Raw genomic sequence first — 12,428 nt, forward strand, 5'->3', positions numbered from 1 at the left:
AAGTGTTTAAAATAATTTTGAAATTTAAGTTTTTAAAATAATTTTGAAATTTAAGTTTTTAAAATAATTTTGAAATTTAAGTTTTTAAAATAATTTTGAAATTTAGGTTTTTTAAAATAATTTTTAAATTTAGGTTTTTAAAATAAATTTTAAATTTAAGTTTTTAAAATAATTTTGAAATTTAAGTTTTTAAAATAATTTTGAAATTTAAGTTTTTAAAATAATTTTGAAATTTAAGTTTTAAAATAATTTTAAATTTAGGTTTTTTTTTTTTTTAACATTTTAAATTTCTTAATCATCTCACCCGACCTAAATTTTCAATCAGGTAATCCTATAATTATTGTGAGATGAATTATAATTCAATTTTAAGGTTTGGGTTAACTTTGTGTTAGATTCAGGTTTAGCTTTGGGTTCAACAAGTAAGTATTCTTTGGATAAACTTCTGGGCTATGGTGAGTCACAAGGAACTCATTAAAGTAACCATGCCTTCGAGGTTTTCCAAGTAGTCTTACCCATTGAACTTAATACTAAAACTTGGTCTAACTAGTTAGGATCCATTTAAGGGTAGCTTCGGTCAGTTCCACTTGGCCAAATGCACCAGGTCGAAGCCATATCTTCCTAGACATGCGATGCCCAAGCTTCCCTAACGTACTATCATCCAAAAACTTCACCAGTACTGTTAGTAAAGTTAAACCTAGCCTATTTTATCTAACCTTAATTACCCTGCCGGGTAGTCTACTCTTGTTTACCCATTTCGGGTAGATTAAGTTCGGTTACCCAGTCGGGTAATTTAGTTGGGAGTGCCAGCTATTCTGGATCCTCCTTCTATTGAATTTTAAATTTTAAATTTTGAATTTAATTTTAATTTTGAATTTTGAATTTATAATTTAATTTTGAATTTTGATTTTAATTTCGAATTTTGAATTTTGAATTTAATTTTAATTTCGAATTTTGAATTTTATTTTTAATTTCAATTTCGAATTTAGAATTTTAAATTTTTAGGATTATTTTTCTTTTTGCTCCCCCTGGATCGTGGCCTCGATATGGTCTATCGAGGTAGTATATTTGATCCTTCGAAACCCAGTATTGGCCAAGTTCAACTTGATTGACCAAGTTAGACTTGGAGACCCATGCTTGGACTGATTTAATACTTTGTTTGTTTATTAGTGATAAATAAGATCTATATTTACTTTTGTATCCCAACCCAGTTCTGTTGTAGATGGCTCTTTGTGTCCCAAGAATCAAGTTCAAATTCTTGGAGCCCAAAGTAAACTGTTCTAAGGTATTTTCTAAATTTTTAACCTGATTTGTTAGACTTGAATTTTCTTCCTCAAGTTTTTGAACTTGAGTTGGAAATTCAGTCTGACTCTGGTCAGGTGAGGGTTTGGTGTCAGCCACTTCTTTAAGGACACTTACTTCTTTTAGAAGTGACTTAACTTTTAGGTTTGACTTAGCTAATTTGCACAATAAATAGCTAACTAAAATGTTCAACCGGGAGATACTTACAGCGGGGTCTGGTCCTTCGGAAACGGATACGGATCCGTGGCTTTGCTCGGACTCTACCTCAGACTCGCTCTCGCATTCGTATTCGACGACTTGGTCCCGGGCCATTAATGCGAGTAGACTCGTTTGTTCGAGCTCGTCGTCGTCGTCCTCCGATGAAGATTCGTCCCATGTTGCCTTAAGGACCTTTTTCCTTCTTTGCTTTTTGACCTCCTTCAGGTTAGGGGAGTTGGATTTGATGTGCCCTTTTTGGTTACACCCGTAGCATGTAACTTCAAACTTCATCTTTGTATTTTGTGGGCCTTCCTTTGATTTTACTGCCTTCTTTAGATCTCTTTTGTCGAATCCTTTCGTCTTGTAGAGCTTCTTCACGAGGTTTACCAGCTCGGTTGTAATGTCACCTTCTTCATCGTCAGAATCTGGTTCAGCTTCTGATGCTGGTTCGGTTCTCGTCGTTGTCTCGGTTCCCAGGTTCGGCTTGTACCTGCAACCAACGCAATACCTTTCTCGGTTGGCTGTGCATTAGTCTGCTCATGAAGTTCAAATTCACTAAAAAGTTCATCTAGTTTTAAAGAAGATAAATCCTTGGAAACTTTGTAGGCATCTACCATTGATGCCCACAATGTATTCCTTGGAAAGAGTTTAGGGCATACCTTATTACGTCCCGATTTTCTATCTTCTGGCCAATTCCGTGAAGAGAGTTAAGGATGTCTTGTATTCTCGCGTGAAGAGAACTCGCCGTTTCGCCTTCTTGCATTTTTAGATTATATAATTTATTAAGCAAAAGATCTCTTTTACTTACCTTGGTGTCATCAGTGCCTTTATGGAGTTCGATGAGCTTTTCCCAGAGCTCCTTTGCAGAGGAGAACGGGCCAACTCTATTGAGTTCTTCCTTGGTAAGACCACACTGGAGGGTGCAGGTAGCTTTGGCGTCGGCTTCCACCTTTTTTATTAGAGAAGCGTCCCACTTCTCGTAGGGTGTAGTTTTGCCGTCGTCATCGATTGGCAGTTTCAGTCCCATCTTTATGATCATCCACGTTTCGAATTGTATCTTTAGATACGTTTCCATTCTTCCCTTCCAGTAGCCAAAATCCTCTCCGGAGAATAGCGGGGGACGTACAGTGCTGAAACCCTCTTGTTGGGCCATTTATAATATGTAACAAAAGAAAACAACAGAATATGTTCCAAGACTAAGTCTTGGATTAGTAGTGCTGGAATAAAGAATAATAAAAACGAACTCGAGTGGTGTTGCACCTACTTCGAGCAAAAGTCGATTCGAGGGAAACAAAAATTAGAATATAGCTATAAGGCTAAATTCTAATTCGACTCCGAAAACGAAAACAAAAACTGCGAAAAATTTGTTTTGAAAGGTGGTTGCACCAATTCAAAACGACCCCGCTCTGATACCAATTGTTGGATCGAGACGTGATAGAGGGGGGGTGAATAGCACTCGTGGCTAAATCGTTTTTCGATTATCGGAATCGTAAAACGTAAGAGTTAATGCAGCGGAATAAAACAAAACAAACACACAGAGACAGGAGGATTTTTACTTCGTTCGGAGCCTTGATCGACTCCTACTCGAAGGCCCGCGATCCTTGATCGCTTCCGGTGGGCAACAACTATAAGCTCGATAAAATGATTACAAGATAAAGTGCAAGTAACTGGAAAAACTAGTTATACCGACGACAACAGTAGAATATTGAAGCTTCGGGTCGTCGGAGACTTGTTGCAACACTTCCGGGCGTCTTTCGGAGCAGCACGTTGAAAAGAGAAGACTTGGAATTCGTTGTTCTGGTGCTGCTGCTCGAGACCCCTTATAAAGGGTGTTCAAGGCGCCTTGAAGCCCTTCAAGGCGCCTTAAACAGGCCGAGTCACCCGCGGAGATTCATCCAGTTCAAGGCGCCTTCACCTACCTAAGGCGCCTTCAACCTTCGACCCAAGGCGCCTTGAACTTCATCTAAGGCGCCTCCAACCTTCTGCGCTGTCTCCCGAGGCGCCTCCAAGCTCCATGGAGGCGCCTCGGACACTGTTCATCCGAGTTGTAACTTGCCCCTTTGTTCCTGCAAAATGTGTTAGTCCCAAACACATACCCTGCAAAACAAAGTTAGCACAAAAACATAATGAATGATAATAATAAAAGTTTTGACAGCATTCGAACTGTCCGGGTCTGACTTCAGGTTTCCTACCGGAAACCCTAGGTCGACCCGACGCCTACTGTTCCCTCTACGGGGAACGCGTCCTCACCTACTCCACTCAGGAGATTTACCTGTTGCCAGTACGATCCTCCAGATCGACTGGACTTTTGCTCGGCACTCGATGCTTCCGGACTTTTTGCTGAACATCCGCTTCACCGGCCAGTTCAGACTTTCACCTGGTTCGCAACACCAGGACTTTCCACCTAGGGTTACCACCCCCTAGGACTTTTGCCTGAAGCCATCGACCTGCCAAGGCTTTCCGCATAGGGTTACCACCCCCTATGACCTAGGGTTACCACCCCCTAGGGTTTTACCTTGCCTAACCGCAGTTAGGACTTTCCTGAAACACTCAGCAAAAGCTGTCAGATAACAAAGCACCTTAACTTTGAATCCTTTGCCATTATCAAAACTTAGGTTCGATCGTCGGATGCTTCCCGCACCAACACAGTATGCTCGGTAGGTGCTTCTTTCCTTCATGTCACTTGGGTCTCTTCCACGTTTATGTACTCCGTGGCCCTCCTGAACATGTGGTCGAAGTCCTTTGATGGCTTTCGGATAAGTGAATGGAAGAACTCTTCTTCGGTGAGCCCCAGAGCGAAGACGTTCACCAATATTTCAGAGGAGACCGATGTAATGTCCATGACCACCTGGTTGAAGCGCTTGATGTAGGTCGTCAACGCCTCCTTGGGCCCTTGGTTCAACGTGAACAAATTAACGCTTGTCTTCTGATAGCGGCGACTGTTGGCGAAGTGGTGTGATCGCTAAAAAATCCTTAAAACTGTGAATTGATCTGATCGGCAGGCGTCTGAACCAACACTGCGCCGATCCAGAAAGGGTGGTGAGAAAGCCTTAGCTTGATGCTTTACTCCATCAATATACTGATGGAGCATAACCGCATTGTCGAACTTAGCCAGGTGGTCATTTAGATCAGTCGTTCCATTGTAATCCCCGACTGCCAGTGGGGTGTATTGTCTTGGCAGAGGATCATTCAGGATCTCCTGAAAGAACTATTGGTTAATTCGCTCGATCGAATCATCATTCCTTGGTGCTTTCCCTTTCCATGCATCCTAAACGGGCGCGTCATCCAAGGAGGATCCTTGTTCCTTGTCCGCTCAGCAATGCTCCTCTGATGAAGCATGGAACAGTGCCCAATGGAAGGCGATTGACGCATGGGCGCATCTCTGTATGTGCTGGTCGACTTCTGGCTCTAAATCCAAACGGGTACATGATTCGCTCAGTCTCCATATCCGGCTTGATAACCTACTGCTGAGGTCGCGGGCTCTTGTACATGGCGCTCGGCCAACGCTTGTTGCTGTTGTTGCTCCCCCATTTCTACCACTCGGGCTTGTATCAGCATACCTAGCTCCTCCTTTGTTAAAGTCACCATGGTGAGTTGTCCAGCATCCTCCATCTTCACGTATCGGATGCAAGCTACCTTTCCACAGATGACGCCAATATGATCCTATCCAAAAATCGGGAAGATAGAAAGCTGGGGATATGACTGTTGCGTTGACTAGATGTAGACTTTGCTCCGCTCTGCAATACAAGAAACGCCAGTGCCGAGCCAGGGAAGGGGTCCCTGGTGTTGTCCTTCCGATACTCAAGTCAGTCATTGGAATAGTAGAAGAAAGTGGAGTAACAGCAAGCACATGCATGAATATTGAATAATGTATACCTCAGTCGGTTCATGGACCCCCTTTTATATAGCTCCCTAGCGAGCGATATGCACGCTCCTTGAGACGTGGGCATGCTCTCCGATTTGTCCTATAAAAGGACCTGCCAAGAAAGTGCCTCTGACACCATACCTTAATAGGCATGCATATCCGTGATAAGACAGCAGAAGCTTCTACCGTACGATCTGCCTGTTGACCCTATTTTGTGTCAGCGACACTATCTCTCAAAAGAATTTTAAGAGATACATCAATGATCCCTCTGTTTGGCCGAGCGGGATAGCCGCTCAGCTAGGAACTCCTCCGCTCGGATGAACTCTGCTGCTCTTCCCTGCGGTGACTTAACTTGGTAACTTGTTTCCGTCCAATTGGACTAACGCTCCAATCGTCCCAATGTAACTCTGCTTTATGATGGACACTTGATGATCTTGACTGTACAGGCATTCTACTTACACCAGCCTTTGCTAGACTCGACCCCGAGCCGGGTCTGGCAAGCCCGTAAATCGGCAGACCGCTGGTTCAACCATTTTTTTTTAACGGATTGAATCACTAGTTAACCGGTGGTTCCTAGCCGTTGGGGGAGGTTGGGTAAGGGGGTTTGGGTATTTTTTTTTCAACGGTTAGGATCATTTGATCATTTTTTGATCAATGACTATGATTTAGTGCCCGTTACTATCAAAACTCTATAAATAGAGAGCTCATTTCATCATTTTCACACACATCTTCTCTACTCTTAATCTCAATTTCGTATTCTCTATACGCTTTCGTTTCCAATTTTCAATTACAATGGAAGGAGGTCGTGGAGGTGCATCATCTCGAGATCGGAAGGGAAAACAAATAATGAATCCGCTGGAGGAGGACCCCAACATTCAATCCACCGATAATGAGATCGAGCATCTTCCAAATCTGATACCTGAAACATAATAAAATACCGATGCAATTACTTCTAAGGTTCGAGAACTTCCTCCTCTAAAGTCTTCTATTTTCACTAAACATTTTGAGAATGTCACTTTTCCATCGAGAGAAATGCGTGCAAAACATAAACACTGCAATGCTTCCTATAAATTCTAAGCCGACGAAGGCTATGGGTCGTTGAAACAACATGTAGAAACGAAGCACCCGACGAAATATGGACTAGACCGTTCTCAAACATAATTATCAAGATTTTCTTCAACTAACAGTAGTACCAATTCCGGTTTATTTTTATATTCAGAAATAAATTAAGAGAATCATTAGCTAAATTTTTTTCCATAGAATATCTTTCTTTTAGTTTTAGATTTAAATGCACATTTAAAGATTTTTGTAAAGAATCTCTTAATCCATGTGTTAAACGTGTTCCTAGAACTACACTTATTCGTACAATTAAAAAAATAGTAAAACAAAGAAAAAAGAATTTAATTGATGAATTTAGTAAATTAGATAATAAAGTTTCTTTATGTTCCGATATTTGAAGTGATTATTGGCAAACACATTTATATATGTGTGTGACTTACCATTGGATCGATAACTCTTGGAACCTCCAAAAAAGATTGTTAGCTTATAGAGTTTTTGATGAATTACATAATACTCATAACATCGCATAATTATTATATTTAATTTTAGAAGAATATGGTTTAACTCATAAAATATTTTCAATATCATTAGATAATGCTAGTTCCAATACCGCTTGTATAGATGATCTAAAATTTATTTGTCAACCTATGATTGGTGGTTTATTTTTTCATATTCATTGTATATGCCATATTTTAAATTTATGTGTTCAAGATGGATTAAAATTTTTAGAAAGTTATATTAAACCAATTAGAATTGCAATTTCTTATTTATGGTCTCATCAATCTATAATGAAACAATAGGGTAGGTTTTGTAAAACTAATAGAATGAGACCTAAAAAATTTCCACATGATGTACCAACACGTTGGAATTCAACATACCAATTATTACAAGATTCTTAGAAAATTTTTCTAATATAGTATTAGTTTTAAATGAACATATTAATAATGAATCTTTATCTCCTTACATCTTAGCTATGAAAATTAAATGGGAAAATTTTTTTTATTTATTCCTGAAATTTATTTAATTGCATTTGCTTTAAATCCTAGATTTAAATTAGAAGTTTTAACAGAAATGTTAACTTTATATTATGACGTTTTAATTCCAATTAAAGATTCTTCTTCTTCTGATCCCGTTAATATTATATATAATGTTAGAATTTATTTATATGATATTTATAGTCAATATTATGCAAAATATGGAACACAAATTAATATTTCTGAAATACAACAAACTAATTTAAAATTTACAAAAGCACAACTTTTATTAAAAGAACGGATAAAACGTCCATGAGAATCCTCAAGTTCCATATAGGAACTTGTGAATCATTTTACCACTTCTTTTGATTTTAATGAAGCAGATAGCAAAAATTTTGATATATTAAAATGGTGGTCATAGAAGGCTCAAAGCTTTCCCGTTCTCTCCGTAATCGTCAAAGAAGTTTTAGCTTGTTCAGTGTCAACTGTTGCTGTGGAGCAGACGTTCAGTGCTGGCGGTAACATATTAGATGAACGACGATTAACTTTGTCTCCCGACTCATTGGAAGCCCAAGTATTATTGGACGATTGGACCAGAGCGGAGAAAAGAATCCAAGGAATGCAACTTTCAGATGATGAAGTTGAAGATTTTGATACTGGAGGAACAAATAGGAAAGGAACGGGAAATGGAAGTGAATGACAATGTAAAAGAATAAAAATGTAAAAGAACTACGTGGACTTTGATTCCCCTAAGGGGATACGTAGGCAACTTAAATAAGTGCAAGCCATTTTTTCCAATAAAATTTAATATATAATTTGTAATTTATAATTTATAATTTATAATTTATAATTTTTTTAACATAATAATCTTGAACCGTGACGAACCGTGAATCGAACCATGAACTAACGGTTCCGAACTGTGAATCGTAATCGTTTAAGCAGTTAAGGTTAAGGGTCGACCAACTTGAAACTGTCGAACCGATGATTCCGAACCGTCAAATCGTTGGTTCAGAACCATAGTCAGGTCTAGACTTTGTCGATCGAACAATTCGTTCCCGATCAGTCATTGCAAGAGAGTTCCGCTCGACCCTCTTTAGCGAGTCTATTAATTTTCTGACATTAAACTCCTTGACTTTAACCTACACATAAATTATAATTCCAGTCCTTTGATTTACACATTAACCTCCTATTATCACAGCATCACTAATATTTATCTTATCTTTTAAACCTGTGTTGGATGGAGATGGAGATGGAGATGGAGATGGAGATGTAGGAGAGAAGGAGATGACGAGAAGACGCATGACATGCAGCGCCGGCACAACATAAACGCATGATCCAATACGAAGCGGTACACTTGTTCATTACTGATCTCTTTCATGGTACGTGTGGGAGCTGGTTCTTTGTAAAGAGAGTAAAATAAGCGAGGCTTTCAGGGTCACTAGCTAGCTTGGTTAGACTAATTCACCCGATATGTGGCATAAAGAGAGAGCATATCAATGTTTGATAAAGAGAGGAATTAACCACCGAAGAAGCATATCGTAGGTGACTTGTTCCATGAGCATTCCAGGGTTTAAAGAGTCCATGCATCATCAACCCTGTCGTTCCTTTTCCGTTTCCCTAGATGTCACAAATACCTCCCCTGTCTCGCACTCTTCCTTCCCAATCCCCACCGCAATCGCCATGTGAATCCCTCGCTAAAGCCTGCTTCTGTTCGCTGGAAAGCCTCGACGACGGTGCAATTTCACCACCAAATTAATCCTCATTTTTAATCTTCCTCACTCATGCATTATAAAGGTTCAGGTTAGTGGACTCGAATGGGAGGGAGGGAGGGGAGCATGGCGAATTGGGTGGTGGAGATCGACAAGGAACTCGGGAACATCGACCGGGCACGCGAGATCGAGCAATGGAACAAGCGGTCGATCTACAGGGTACCGGCCTGCATCAAGGTGCTGAACCCTAAGGCGTACCAGCCGCAGGTCGTGTCGTTCGGGCCGTACCACCACGGCGAACTGGACGTGGCGCCCATGGAGGAGCACAAGCGGCGGGCGCTGCTGCACTTCCTGAAGCGGTCGAAGCGTCCGCTGAAGGAGTTCGCGGACGCGATGGAGGCGGTGGCGGGGCAGCTGCGGGAGGCGTACGAGGGGGTGGGGGACAAGTGGCGGGACGAGGAGAAGTTCCTGAGTCTGATGGTCACCGACGCGTGCTTCATGCTGGAGATCATGCGGGCGGCGACGGCGACGGCGAGCGGCGGCGGGGGGCCGAACGACGACGACTACGCGGTGAACGACCCGGTGTTCAGCAGCCACGGAATGCTGTACCACGTGCCGTACATAAAGCGGGACATGCTGATGCTGGAGAATCAGGTGCCGCTGCTGGCATTGGACGTGCTGCTCACCATCGAGAGTGGCAAGCCGGCGAAGGTACGTACGCTGCGGTAGGAGAAAATTATCATTTTACTCCCAAAATTTATAAGTTTTACTCGTAAAGTTAAAATTTTAAATATATAATTGACCAGCATGAGCACGTGAATAAGCTGGTGTTGAAGTTCTTGGGACCACCGAACGCGCGGGCCTTGACGTTGGCCGGGCTGGGCCTCCACCCCCTCGACGTATTCCGCCGCAGCCTGCTGCATTTGGGAGGGTCATCGATGCGGTCGAGTGCCGGCCCCCCCGACGAGGGGTCGAGCGAGGTGATCCGGTCGGCGGTGGAGCTGTACGAGGCCGGGATCCGTTTCCAGCCGAGCAAGAGCAACAGCCTGCAGGACATCCGGTTCCACCGCGGCGTGCTGAGCCTACCGGTGATCGTGGTGGACGACTCCACCGAGTACATGTTCCTGAACCTGATGGCGTTCGAGCGGCTGCACGTGGCGGCGGGCAACGAGGTGACGGCCTACGTCTTCTTCATGGACAACATCATCGACTCGGCCAAGGACGTGAGCCTGCTACACTCGAAGGGCATCATCCAGAACGCGGTGGGCAGCGACAAGGCCGTGGCGAAGCTCTTCAACAGCCTGTCCAAGGACGTGGTGCTGGACCCGGAGAGCAGCCTCGACGAGGTGCACCGCCGGGTGAACAAGTACTGCCGGAAGAGCATCAACATGTGGCGGGCCAACCTCATCCACACCTACTTCCGTAGCCCCTGGGCGTTCCTCTCCCTCGCTGCCGCCATCTTCCTCCTCGTCCTCACCGTTCTGCAGACTGTCTACACCATCGTCCCCTACTACCACACCGACGCCGCCCCCTCTCCTCAGTGACTTAAGAGAATTAGATCCTGAGACTTTGGCCTGTGTGTTTGGTTGTGTTTTTGTTTTTCTGATTCGTTTTGCATTTTTCTTTCTTTTCTTTAATTAATTTGAACGTGTGAGATTTTTTTTTTTTTTGGGAGTGAGCGTGCTCGTATTTGCAAGGAATTCGGGTTCTTCGGGTTGAACAATGAATAAAAAAAACAGAGGTCAGTTAAAAATTAATTTAATCAGAGTATTTCCATTGATCCAGTTTTAAGAACAATACAATAGTGATTGCTCAAAAGAGGCCAGCAGACAAACAAGAAAAATGGATGAGGCCAGAAATGAGAATGATCACGATTCCCGTATCTATGTCAAAGTGTAAACAAACATAAAGCATGTGCCGAAAATAAGCAACCACAAAGGTTAATCTTAGAAATTCTATTTGGCAAAAAGAAACATGTTAGACAACACTATCAGGCTAGCAAAAAAACAGGAGGCAGATAATTAGATTCAGAGCATTCATATCAATTTTTCTGTCAATATATATCTTTAAAATTTATGATAATTCATCTACTTTATTAAATTTAAATAATTATTTTTCAATGCATACTTTATAATTTATCATATCTTTATTTATTTATTTATTAACATTTCTCTTTCCTTTATAATTTTTTATTATTATCTATGTTAATGATTTTGCACCAAATATTTCAATATCTATATTCCTCCAACGGCCATATTTTTTAGTATAAAATCGTATTAATATTATGAGTATCTATTCATATCATCAATCTCATACAACTATAATTTTCTCAAAAGTTTCCAATAATGTCTCATTTCATTAGTAATTACGATTGTCTACTTTCTTCTAATGATGAGTTGGAAACAATTATAACTGCCTTTTTAATTGAAGATTCATTGGATGATGAAGAAGGTTCACGATCACAGATCATTCTCAGCAAGCAATGACATGCGTTTATTAGGAGAAATCCTTTGGAGGATCACATACGTCTCTTCAATAACTACTTTGCTAATGTATCGGTATATCCTCCTAATATATTCAGGAGGAGGTTTCGAATGAATCGTGACCTCTTTTTTTGAATTCTTAACAGTGTGGAGAATCATGAACCATACTTCGTTCAAAGAAGAAATGCTGCTAAAATGTTTGGGCTTTCTTCTTTACAAAAGGTGACTGCTGCTTTAAGAATCCTTGCTTATGGAGTTGGAGCTGATCTCATAGATGAGTATATAAGAATTGGAGAAACCACAGCAATAAAGGGCATGAAACTCTTTGTCAAAGCGGTAATCTTGATCTTTAGAGATGTGTACTTGCGGTCTCCAAATAGCAATGGCATTGCTAGATTGCTAGCAATTGGTGTGAAACAGGGATTTCCATATATGTTGAGGAGTATTGACTACATGCACTGGAAATAAAAGAATTGTCCAACTGCATGGAGAGGTATGTATACTGGCCATGCACATGAGCCAACAACTATTTTGGAAGCAGTGACGTCTTATGATGTTCGAATATGACATGCATTTTTTGATTTACCTGGGTCACATAATGATATCAATATGCTGGAACGATCTAATATATTTATAAAACTTACTGAAGGTTGTGCTCCTAAAGTTAACTACTCAATCAATGTCCATGATTATACTATGGGATACTATCTTGCAGATAGAATCTATCCTTCATGGTCTACATTTGTCAAAACCATTCTAACACCACAAGGTCATAAAAGGCAATTGTTTGCATCAGCTCAAGAATCTGTGAGGAAGGATGTCGAGTGTGTTTGAGTAATCT

The 12,428-nt window shown here is 41.2% G+C and overlaps 2 protein-coding genes across 2 annotated transcripts; both read left to right on the plus strand.

Annotated features, from left to right (window-relative positions):
• The first annotated feature begins 9,220 nt into the window (after positions 1 to 9,220).
• LOC122024706 (UPF0481 protein At3g47200-like) lies at positions 9,221 to 10,882 on the plus strand. The gene is made up of 2 exons (XM_042583377.1): positions 9,221 to 9,815; positions 9,911 to 10,882. The coding sequence occupies exons 1-2, from the start codon at positions 9,231 to 9,233 to the stop codon at positions 10,646 to 10,648; spliced, it is 1,323 nt and encodes a 440-aa protein (XP_042439311.1). The 5' UTR covers positions 9,221 to 9,230; the 3' UTR covers positions 10,649 to 10,882.
• Positions 10,883 to 11,546: 664 nt separating this feature from the next.
• LOC122022790 lies at positions 11,547 to 12,055 on the plus strand. Its single transcript, XM_042580907.1, has 2 exons — positions 11,547 to 11,662; positions 11,734 to 12,055. Exons 1-2 carry the CDS (start codon positions 11,547 to 11,549, stop codon positions 12,053 to 12,055), a joined length of 438 nt encoding a protein of 145 aa, XP_042436841.1.
• Positions 12,056 to 12,428: the final 373 nt, after the last annotated feature.

The sequence above is a fragment of the Zingiber officinale genome, chromosome 9B (genome assembly GCF_018446385.1).
Source record: "Zingiber officinale cultivar Zhangliang chromosome 9B, Zo_v1.1, whole genome shotgun sequence".
Taxonomy (NCBI): Eukaryota; Viridiplantae; Streptophyta; class Magnoliopsida; order Zingiberales; family Zingiberaceae; genus Zingiber; species Zingiber officinale.